Here is a 12,214-nt window from a genome sequence, read left to right as displayed (position 1 = left end):
GCCTATTCTTAACCATAACCTGAAGGGTTGGGCCAGTCCAGGTAGGAAACAGAAAGTCAACAGTGGGTTCCGAGGTTGTAGCCTCTGCAAAGGAAGCTTAAAGACTAGATGGTAAAGAAACCAGACAAGTTGCTAAAAAAAAAAAAAAAAAAAAAAAAGCTTGATCAGTCCTTTGAGTCTAGATTGTAATTATCTTAGAAGATGGGAATCTAATAGTACTTGGAAAACCTGAGAATGAGGAAGATAAGGCAAAATCATGAATCTACATTTTACAAACCCTCTATGTTATAAAACCCTTCTTTTTTACATTAGCATGCTGTATCTCTACTTTGATTTTGTTATCTTTTAGCATTTAGATACTCTTTTGGGGAAAGTTTCTTTTTTCTTTCTTTTTTTTTTTTTGGCGACACTGGGGTTTGAACTCAGGACCCAACCTTGAGCCACCAGCCTTTGTGTGTGTGTGTGTGTGTGTGTGTGTGTGTGTGAAGGGTTTTTTCAAGATAGGGTCTCATGAACTATTTGCCCCAGCTGGCTTTGAACCGTGATCCTCCAGAGTAGCTAGGTTGACAGGCGTGAGCCACCAGTGCCTGGCTTTTGGAAAGTTTCTTTAAGCTTGTCTGGGGTATGTTAAAGAGGAATAAAGTAAAGTTGTGATGGTTAATTTTGATCATCAGCTTGATTGGATTGAGAGACACCTAGGAGACTAGTACAGTACTCCTCTGGGTATGTCTGTGAGGGCATTTCTAGAGATGACTAAGGGAGGAAGACCTTCTTTGAATGTGGGTAGCACCATCACATAGGCTAGAGGGCCAACTAAAAGGGGAGGAAGGAGGGGGCCCTCTCACATAGTAATGCTATCTTCTTCCTGGCCACCAGGAGATGAGCATCTTTCCTCAGGCACGTGCCCTTGCCACCATGGTGTTCTGCCTCACCACAGGTCCACAGCAATGGAGCAAGTCAACCATACGCTGAAACCTTTGAAACCATACACCAAAATATATCCTTCCTCCTTTTAGTTTTTTGTTTGCTTTTTTGAGACAGGGTCTTGCTATATAGCCCAGACTAACCTTGAACTCTCAATCCTCCTAAGCCTCCCAAGCACTGTGATTACAGAATACACCACCATGCCTGACTTCTTCCTCCCTTTTTTTTTTTTTGGTGGTACTAGGAATTGAACTGAGGGCCACTCCACATCTTGAGCTATGCTCCCAGTTCTTTTTGCTCTAGTTTTTCATAGGGCCTGGCGTTTTTGCCCTGTCTTGCCTCCGACTGCAATATTCCTACCTCTGCCTCTTCAGTAGCTGGGATTGCAGGCATGATGCAACACACGCAACTCTTTTTCCTTCTTTTAAACTGTTTCTCTCAGATAGTTGTCACAGCAAAAAAAAAAAAAAGTCTAACACAAATGTATTTTTGAATTTATTACAAAAAATTCCAACCATATATAAAAATAATTACCTCTTTCTCATGTCATTCAGCTTCAACAATTATCAACGAGACATAACCATATTTGTTTTACCTTTTCTAAGTCACACCCTATTCCCCTCTGTTCTATTCTGAAGCAAAAGAAGATGTATTTTGGTCTATCTTTAAAAAATTCTCAAAGAGAATCTAGTAGCAGAATGGCAGTATCATCTGAAATCCAAGCTAAGGGACAAATTCAGCCATCCTATTTCTGTACTGATATTTCTTTCTAGAACTAGAATTTGCTGTGAATGATGCTAATGGCATAGTTCAGTGGTAGAGCACGTTATTAGCATGTGCAAGGCCCTGTGTTCAACCTCCAAAATCCTCCCAAAATTACTTTGAAGGGCCTTGGTTCTCCCGTCTGTAATACAAAGGAAATGGACTAAATTATAGGCAGTCTTGTTGTCACAGTGACATATGGGACTTTGATCTCAAATTGAAAGACCTGGCTTAAAATTGCAAGAAATGGATAGGCACAGGTGGGCTCACACCTGTAATCCTAGCTACTCAGGAGGCAGGGATCAGGAGAATGGAGGTTCAAAGCCAGCCTGGGCAAAATAGTTCATGAGACCGTACCTCAAAAAAACCTATCACAAAAAAGGGCTGGTGGAGTGGCTCAAGGTGTAAGCCTTGAGTTCAAACCCCAGTACAGCAAGAAAAAAAAAAAGAAAGAAATTGCAAGCATTGCCTCTTTGCAAAGTAACTGGAAGTCACTGAACCTCTCTGAGCCTCTTGATTACCTATAAAGGTATACATGATGGGACTTTTGTTGTATTAAATAAAACAATAGATTCTACAAAGCTTTGTGAATTGAAAAGCACCATGTAAATTAGCATTATTATTGAGTACTTCAGTTAAGTAAAAATTATTCAGATTTTAAGCCTCTAAAGTAGGAAAACAGTGATGCTACTGACAGAAAAGGGGAAAGTGAAATACAAAGTTTAATCCATATGGAAGATTAATCTAAGAGGGATATATGGGGATAATAAACTTTGAAGGTTTTTTGTTGTTGTTGCTATTTTGAGATAGTCTTACTATGTTACTCAGGCTAGCTTCAAACTCCTGGCTTCAAGTAATGTTCCTGCCTCAGTCTCCCACATAGCTGGGACTATAGATGTGAGCCACCAAGCCCGCCCCAAATATATCTTTTTAAATTATTATATAAATAACTGAAAACAGCTCGGTGCTGGTGGCCTCACGCTTGTCATCTTAGCTACTCAGGAGGTAGAGATCAGGAGGACGGATCATGATTTGAAGCCAGCTCCAGCAAATAGTTCTCAAGATCCTATCTCAAAAAAAACCTATCACAAAAAAGAGCTGGCAGAGTGGCTCAAGGTGTATATATATATATATTTGTTTATATATATAAACAAACAACTGAAAACAAAGCCACCTTACCTTTGCTAAATCTTTATTTTTTACATGCTTCTTTCCATCCATTTACATTAAAAAAATTAAGTTTTATGTGCTGGGCACTGTGGTAGACAGTGAAAATAAAAAAACATAAAACTATAGTCTGCCCCCAAATGCTCAGATCAGAAAAGAAGAGGCACTCATAAGCAATTACAGTAGAATATGTTAAGAATTAATTTAAGCTGTGACCTCAATGTTTGTATACTAATCATAGGTTACAGCCAGATTTTGTTCTACTTTTAGAATAAATCTAGCAATGAAAAGGAGCTAGAAATTCAAGTGGAAATTTTTCTCCCCACTCTCACCCACCCATGGAGAGATTTGCTCACACTTTTAGACCAAAGAGGTAGAGACTGAGAGAAAGAATGAATAGTAGCAATGGAAAACTCTTATATGATGCTTAATATGTGCCAGGTACTATTCTAATTAGTTTAATGTATTATCTTGGAATTCTAGATCTTCCTGCCTCAGTCTCCTGAGTGCTGGGATTACAGTTTTGCACCGCATACCTAGCTAATACATTTAGTTCTACCTAGGAGGTAAGTGCTATTATTATCCTCAAGATGCTTAAGTAACTAGTGCAGGGTCACCCAGATAGTCAACTGAGTCCGGATTTGAACTCAAGTAGTCAGTTTTAAATTTGGGGCAAACTGCACCTGACACTAATTCATTTTTCCGCAAGTGGAGGAATGCTTGCTAGTGAGCACCATTAAAAAAAAAATCTTTGATCTTTGGAACAAGTGAAAACATGCTTATACTAAGTCACAAAAAAGAATTAGACCTTGACATTTCCTTTTTAGTTTATTCTAGGAGGGACATCACCAATCACCCTATAATCCAGGATTTCCAGGATGTGTTAAACCTGGAGGATTCAAACGGCCAAAAGGACATTTGATTAGCAGAGAGAGCTAAGTAGGGTTGCTTCTCTCTTTCTTCTTGTTGGGACATGTTTTCTTGTCCGTACAATTCAGGGATGTTACTACCAATAATCAAGCATTAGTGACCTGATGATTTTTCACAACAGTCATTTATCTAACATATATTTGAGCATCCACTAAGGGCCAGAGGTGAACAAGACAGTCAGGATCTCTGCTCGCTTAAAATGTACATTTTAGTGAGGTTGGAGGGAGGAAATAAGCTGCTGGAGATGAGTAAGCAACGGAGAATGGAAGGAAACTAACTGAGAGCAGCAGGTAGAATCCACAGCAAGAGAAGTCTTCATGCCACGCCGCAGAAACCGTTTGTATTTTTCTTGCAAGCGCTACCGAGCCCACGATGGCCAGATTAGACCATTTACTCCGGTCAATCCAATTGTCACCTTCCCCCCGAAATTTGTGCCAATCGGGTCACCTAGCCACTTGGGGTCTCAGCCTATTAGGCCACCTGGAGCATGCGTCATTCAGTAACCTTGCTGGTGGTCACCTCAGCTCGAGGGTCATCCCCTTGTTGAGGCCCCTTAAGGCACGTCCGCCCTTGAGTCTCTCTCGGGCCCCAGGGCCGGCCAGGTCAGGGCCACGCCTCCTTGGCCTGCAATTCGGCCGGCACGTTACGCTTTGTTCCCAGAAGCAGGTTTTCGAAACGCCGCTCCCTCTTGGCTCCAGCTGTTCTCCTGCCAACGTTCGGAGACCCAGCGGCAGCAGCGCCCCCGGCGGCGCAACCGCGACCCAGGAAGGGAGTGCCTGCCGCCACCGCCTTCTCAGCCTCCTCCCGGAACGCGGGAGCGAGCGCGAATGGCTCACGCCCCGGCTCTCGCGACCGCGCTTCCTATTGGCTGCGCTGACAGACGTCACGGGGAGGACCCCGGCGGCCGCTGGGAGCTTGTGCTGCGCGCGTGCGCAGGCGGAACGCGCTGAGCGGAGGGGGAGGTGGCCGGTGGCTTCTCCCACGTCCGCCATTTTGTTGCTGTGGCTATTGGGAACGAGCTGAGCAAAGCCGCCCCGGAGGCGCAAGGCTCCTTGGGGTCCGGTGCTTAGTGTGACGGCAGGGTTCGCTGCAGACCCTGCGCGTTTCAGGTCGGGACTCGCCGGAGCCACCCCCGATACGCCGGGCAGTCTAGGAGCTCCGGGGCGGCCTCCGCTGCGGCTCGGCTTTGCTCACCTCGACCCCAGGGCTCTGTCCCGCATTCCCCGGGCCGGCTCGCTCTGTGAGGCGGCCCCGGAGCAGGCGGGCGGCGGTGGAGGATGCTGCGGGTCCGGAGCGGAGAGGAAGGACCTGTCCCAGCTTTCTAAGCGCGCCTCGAGGTGTGCGGAGAAGCCCTTCCTCGGCTCCAAAGCCGTCTGCCGGCAAAGGCTTCCAGAACAAGAAGCCTGCAAGAGCAGCCGCCGCCCAGACCCTCCGCGGACCCCCCGGCCCAACACCATGTCTTCCGCCAGGTTTGATTCCTCAGACCGCTCCGCCTGGTACATGGGACCTGTGTCTCGCCAGGAGGCGCAGACCCGGCTCCAGGGCCAGCGCCACGGCATGTTCCTAGTGCGGGACTCCTCCACCTGCCCCGGGGACTATGTGCTGTCGGTGTCCGAGAACTCGCGAGTCTCTCACTACATCATCAACTCCCTGCCCAACCGCCGTTTTAAGATCGGGGATCAGGAGTTTGACCATTTGCCGGCCTTGCTGGAGTTCTACAAGATCCACTACCTGGACACCACCACCCTGATCGAGCCAGCGCCCAGGTACGCGAGTGCCCGCCCGCCCTTCCAGGGCGCGCAACCCGCCGGGCCCAGGAGGAGGGTCGCGAATGGGGACGGTCCGTGTATGTATGGGGGCGGGGGTTGAGCCCTTTTCCCAGAAGGCTAATGTCAGGATCTGGCTCACTGGATGAAAGGATGCTTTAAAAAATGGTTGCATAGTTCAAATATTCGGGTTTTTTGTTGTCATCTTAGCTGGCTGTTATACAGAGGGGTTTTTTTTGTTTTCTGTTTTTTTTTTTTTAAACAATCCTTCTTTGGATCATAGACTTCTTTGAGAGTCTAAAGGCAGCTGTGGCGAGTCTGCTCTCCCCCTGCGCTCCAGAATTATCGTGCACATGTTTGCGCACCATTCAAGGTTTTTGGACACCCTGCGGATCTCTGAACTGGATTGTAGTCTTTAGAACAATTGCCAGATTGAAAGTGCTTTAGCGTTTAGAAACAAAAAACCTGTAACTGTGTATCAGAACTGTATATCGATATTCTGTATTCTGATGCCAAAAAAATTTGAAGCCGGCCCCTTTATATCTGTGTGTGTGTGTGTGTGTGTAAAATTACAAAGAAAAAAGGAAGGTGCATTGTCTTTGGCGAGGACAGTTTTAGGAATATTTATGTTCCTCCCACTCCAAGGTGGACTAGAGATCAATTTGGTTATTTATCAAGGTGGAATAGTACTTACCTTAATACTATACTCAGTTTCAGTTACACTTTTTGTATTAAGTCTGGTGGCTTAAAATCTGTTTTAAAATCGAGAGCCCGAAGTGAAGCTGGCTTGGTGGTACACTCCTGTAATCCCAGCACTACAGAAGGGTGTGGCAAAAGGATAGAGAGTTTGAGGCTAGCCTGGAAGAGAAGGGAACGCTATGTTTTTGTCTCAAAAAACAAAACCAAGGGCTGATAGAGCTTGCCCAGCAAGCGTGAGACCCTGAGTTCAAACTCCATTACCGCCAAAAAAAAAATCCTAGAAAACCCAAAGCAATACTGATCATTAGTCATTTTCTTTCCCAAGTAAAATGCATTATATTATTTGCCTCAATGACTACTTTATCAGATTTATTTAAATAATAGCAAATTTGAGTCAAAAATTTATCCAGAATTTTTAAGACAGAAGGTATTTCACTGCCCAGTTTATTTCTTAAAATACCAATTTGAAAAAGATTGAGGATTAATGTAGGTTTTTCAAAGGGCGAGCTGTTTCTGATTATAGATTGCTATATTACTCTGAACTTTAAATATTAAAAGCTATTATATTATTTACTATTAATAATATGTAAGTAATTACATTATTATTAATTAAGTACACCAACCGAAAGCGTGTTCCTTCTGTGGGATAGAAAGAAGAAACAAAGCTGTGATGGTATAATGACTGTAAGATTAACTGCTGAACCAAATGGATTTTTAAAAACAAAGAAAAAGTAATAAATCAAATTTTGTGTAACAAAGATCAGGGCACTCAAGAATCTGGTGAAACTTGCAGGTGCTAACAGATGCTGGTAGGTGCAATCACCTTGTAGCACGATGTAATTCTGGTATAAGGGATTGGAGAGAATCTTAGAATACACAGTAATGAGATTGGTGATGTGTTGAAGTAAATTATGTCTCTAATTTGTGAAAGTGAATTATGTAATTAATTCCAGGCCTTTGTTCAGCCAAGCTGCGTGCAAGGCATGTGCTCACATTAAGTGACACAGGTATTATGATACCACTGTTTCAAGAGGTATGAGTTAATAGGGAGAAAGAAAAGTATGCCACAGACGATTCGCCTTATCACAAAATCTAAATTCTCCATACATGTGTCTTAGATACCAAATGTAATTTTTTGTCTTTGTCCCTTTCATCCTTCAGTGCAGCTCTGTTTATTCCCTGGTAACCATACTTATCTATATCTTTAACTTTGCTGTTGACTCCTTCATCTACTACCTTACCTCCACCCCACTCTCACCTGTTGAAATACTACTACCTGTTGTTCCCTAGTCTGCTCACAAATAGGGCTGTTCCCTAAGTCTCCTCAAATTCACCCTTTAGGTTGCCTCAACCTCCTCACATTCAGTTTGTTTGTTTGTTTGCTTATTTATTTATTTTGTTAGTACTGGGGTTTGAACTCAGGGCCTGGCTTGGCAGGCACTCTGCCATTTGAAATGCTTCATTAGCCCTTTTTGGTGTTGAGTATTTTCGAGATAGGGTCTCGAATTATTTACCTGAGCTGGCCTTGAATCTCAATCCTCCTGATGTCTGCCTCTGGAGTAACTAAGATTACAGGTGTGAGCCCCCAGCACCCAGCTACATTCAGCTTTAATTGTTTCTCTTTCTCTGGTCTGTGTCCTCTGCCCCAGACATGTTGCTGTTTTTTATTTTTCCTGGCCTCTCTAAAAGAGATCACAATGCTGGTTGAATTGGATCCTGACTGGATTTACTTTGTTTTTTTATTTTATTTATTTATTTATTTATCTTATCTGTCTACCTACCTATTTATTTATTTATTTTGATGGAATTGGGGTTTGAACCCCAGGCTTTGAACTTGCAAAGCAAGCACTCTACCACTTGAGTCACACCTCCAGTCCTGGATTTACTTTGTTACACTGAATCTTACATGCCACTCACTCCTAAACCTGAAACTCATGATTCAGATTTAACCTGTTATTAACCTTTTATAGAAAACTAGTGATTGGTCCTGGCATGGTAGTGCTCACAACTACTCTCAGGCACTCAGTGAGCTGAGGCAGGAACATCATTTGAGCCCAGGGGTTCAAGACCAGCCTGCGCAACAGCCTGGTCTAGGAGAAATAAAAAAAGAGAGAAGGAAGGCTAGTGGTCTATAGAGCCTTGACCAAATAGAAAGTTTAATGTAATGCTTCTTTACATCGTAAACAGAATAAATTCAGTAATTTAACTTTTTAGACATCAAAATTGAGCTTTTAAAGCCAGTTTCATACCCCATTGGCTTAATAGTTAATTTTTTAATTTATTTTGCTTAGCCTAAATTCATAACTGTAGCATCTTTGTCAGAAGGTGAGGACTGGTGCTTATATTGTCTAATTCAATCCTTTTTATTAGAATGTTTCTTTCTTTCTTCTTTTTTTTTTTTCTTTCTGGTGGAGATGGGAACAGAACCCAGGGCTACCACTGAGCTATACACTCTCAGCCCCTGGAATGTTTTGTTGTTGTTGTTTGGCAGTGCTGGGGATTGAACCTAGGACCTCAAGATGAATAAATGTTATGGAAGGAATAAACCTAGGTTGAGAGAATATAAGAAAAGTGGCTTACCTGAGATAGCATCTGAGAAAACATGAAGCTAAGACCTAAGGATGTGGAAGAAGCAAGCCTTTGAAAGGCTTGGGCTGAGGGGAAGGGAAGGCTCTTGGGAAAGGGAGTCATAGGAGAAGAGAAAGTTGGACTTTATTTTAAACTCTTGGGCTCCATGGAAGGAAGGAGAGGCAAGGGACTGATCTGGAGCTGTCACTAATCCAGGTGCAAAATAGTGGTCACTGAGTGACAGTGGAACTGTTTCTTGGAGACGCCTATTTTGGAGATAAAATTGTTACTGCTGATGGGTGGGAAAGGGAAGAAAGAAGGGTGATTTGAGTTCAGCTTTGAAGGGGGAGTATTCCAACCTAGGGCCCACGCATATTAGACAAGAACGCGCTCTCCTGCTGATACACCCTCAGCCCCAAGGTTCATCTTATTAATTGCTTTTTGTATTTATCTGTGGTATTTGGTGTTGGATTTAAAATTTAATCCCGTGCAAGTATCATGTTGGATGGCTTTTGTTGATTTTGAGTGAATCTGAAATATTCTCTTTGTGCACATGGGTCTAATTTTTATACTGATAAGCACAGATCCTTGTTTAGGGCCAGTTATGTTACTGCATACCTGTAGTCCCAAGTACTTGGGAGGCTGAGGCAAGAGGATCACTTGAGCCCAGTAGTTCCAGAATTATTGTTTGTATTCATGTAAGCTCAAGTGTTTTGTTTGTTTGTTTTGGCTGTACTGGAATTTGAACTCAGGACTCCAAGCTTATCAGGCAGGTGCTCTATCTACCACTTGAGCCATGCCCCCAGATCAATCTCAAGTGTTTTTTATTTATAGAATCTATTTCTAATCTAACAACATTTCAAAAGGTTTCTAAGTGAGTTGTTTAGATATGAAATAACATTTTCCTTTGGTTTAGAAAGTGTGTTTTGTATAGCTTGCTTTGTTTATAAGTTTTCTAGCTCTAGCTCATGTAAATAAATACAAGCTAGGAAAAAAAATCATGATAGATAGAAATTTATCATTAAAAATGGAGGGGAGTTGACCCTTTGAGAAAATCTTTGTTTTTATTTTTCAACAGACGTGTATCTTGATAATATGGTACCAATATTGAATTCGACAAAAATGGTTTAGGGGTGGGGGAGCAGAGGGGAGAAGTGGCCCAAACAATGTATACACATATGAATAAATGTAAAAATAATTTAAAAAATTGGTTTAGCTGGTGACAGTGGCTCATGTCTGTATTTCTAGCTACTCAGGAGGATTGCAGTTGGAAGCTAGCCCCTGGCAAACAATTCTGGAGACGTTATCTTGAAAAACTCATCACAGAAAAAGGGCTGGCGGGGTAGCTTAAGTGGTAAGAGCACCTGCCCAGCAAGTTCAATCCCCAGTGCTGCCAAAAAAAAAAAAAAAAAAAGAAGGTTTAGATCTTTTTTATTTATTTGGGGTGGGGGGGGTATACTGGGGATTGAACTCAGGACCTCCAGCTTGATAGGCAGATGCTCTACCACTTAAGCCATGCCCCCAGCCCTTTTTTGCTTTAGTTAGTGTCTCTCGCTTTTCTCAGGACCAGCGTTGAACCAAACTCCTCATATCTGTGCCTCCCTCCTTCCACATAGCTGAGATTATGGCATGTACCACACTCAGCTCTTCTGTTGAGATGGGTCTTGGCTAGCTAACTTTTTGCCTGGGCTAGCCTTGAACCTTGATCCTCCCGATTTCCATCTCCCAAGTGGTCAAGAATTCGTTTTTATTTTTTGTTTGATTATTTATTTTTGGAATGGTCTGGGTTTTGAACTCAGGGCTTTGCACTTGCAAAGCACATGCTCTGCCACTTGAACCATGACTCCATTCCATTTTGCTGTGGTTATTTTGGAGATGGTGCCTTGCAAACTATTTGCCCTGGCTGGCTGTCAACCATGGGTCCTCCCCATCTCAGCCTCCCAAGTAGCTAGGATTACAGACATGAGCCACTAGCCTCTGGCCCAAGATTTCTTTTTTAAAAGGCCATTTCCATGCATGGTTAAGTGGCTGTGGGAACACTGGTTAAGAGTTCTTGCTCTAACTTGAAACCTCTGAGGGGGACCCTAACATCCATGAAGCAGCCCTTAACCATGTACCCTACCCTACCCACACTCTTGTTCTAAATATTTGAGAACTTGTATCTGGACTTTAATAACTGAGAATAGGGCAGTAGGATTACCAGTAATTTAGTAAACATTGAATTTGACACTATGAGTTTCTCTTGACCAGTATTTTAAATTCTCTCAATCTGATTGAGTGAGATACAAGAACATTGGCCTTATGCCAGGAATGGCAGCTGGTCCAGTTGGAGTGTGCTCCCAAAGCCTGGCATGGTAGTCTACACCTATAATCTCAACACTCAGGAAACTTGACACAGGAGGATCACAGGTTTGAGGCCAACCTACACTATACAGAAAGTTCCAGGCCAGTCCAGAATACATAGTTATTAGACTTTGTCTCAAAAAACAAAACAGAATAAAAAAAGAAGAGGAGGAGGAAGAGTTGTGTTCCCATGGCATGTAAAGTACTGGAGGTCATTTGAGTTTTAACTTTCCTCTGTCTAAAACTCCAATCCAGAGAATTTTTACGTAAGAATTTGCACTTTGAAAGTTGGGCAGAGTGTTATACACCTGTAATCCCAGCACTTGTAAGACTGAGGCAGAGGGATTATTTGAGCCCAGGACTTTGAGACCAGCTTGATCTCAAAGAAAGAAAATAGAAAGAATTTTTACTTACATCTGAATGAAATGACTAGACTGTTTAGAAGGGTCCTCAAAGCTTTAGTCTTATTTTAATTTTTTTTCTGGTAAAATTGGACACTGCTTATTAGTGGGAGAACAGATTATCCTGAGCCCAAAATCCTACCTGACTACTGAAGTGTGGCCAGTAGGCATGTGTCAGCTCATCTGGGATGACAACTAAGAACGTGAGAATTGTAGTGGAAGAGTGGCAAAGAGGCTTTGAAGGTGCACCATGTGGCACAGGGACTCTTTGTTGATGTAACAGAATTAAGCTAGGGTTAGATATTTGGAGTACCTGAGCTTTTGTGCTTTCAGAAACAACAGCAACAACAAAAGAATGGAAATTAGAATGGGAAATGGTTTAGTACACTGAGGTCTACTATATTCCAAAGACTAAAACTAAAATTTTTGTGCCTTGCATAAAAATATATGCAAGGCATATATTGGGAGCAAACAATGTTTTTGTCCTTGAGAAGGACAAAAATAAAAATAAATAAGGTGTGATGCTGTATCCCTGTAACCCCAGCACTCTGGAGGCTGAGGAGGCAGGAGCGTTTGTGGGTTCAAGGCCAGCCTGAACTACATAGGGAAACTAGCTTAAAAGCACCAAAAATAAAAATAAAATAAATATAGGGT

General features: G+C 42.7%; 1 protein-coding gene across 2 annotated transcripts in view; it reads left to right on the top strand.

The window, feature by feature from the left end:
* Window positions 1-4,707: 4,707 nt before the first annotated feature.
* Crkl (CRK like proto-oncogene, adaptor protein) overlaps window positions 4,708-12,214 on the top strand; it is a 31,001-nt gene continuing 23,494 nt past the window's right edge. The window contains exon 1 of one of the 2 annotated variants that reach the window (XM_074061200.1): window positions 4,708-5,549. In XM_074061200.1, the coding sequence (XP_073917301.1) occupies window positions 5,239-5,549 (311 nt within the window). In that variant the 5' untranslated portion in view covers window positions 4,708-5,238. The remainder of the gene's footprint in view (window positions 5,550-12,214) is intronic. The other variant, XM_020160741.2, reaches the window with a different exon arrangement.

This window comes from Castor canadensis, chromosome 18 (genome assembly GCF_047511655.1).
Source record: "Castor canadensis chromosome 18, mCasCan1.hap1v2, whole genome shotgun sequence".
Taxonomy (NCBI): domain Eukaryota; kingdom Metazoa; phylum Chordata; class Mammalia; order Rodentia; family Castoridae; genus Castor; species Castor canadensis.
The sequence above is the reverse complement of the archived record's forward strand: the minus strand, read 5'-3'. Positions and strand labels throughout refer to the sequence as shown.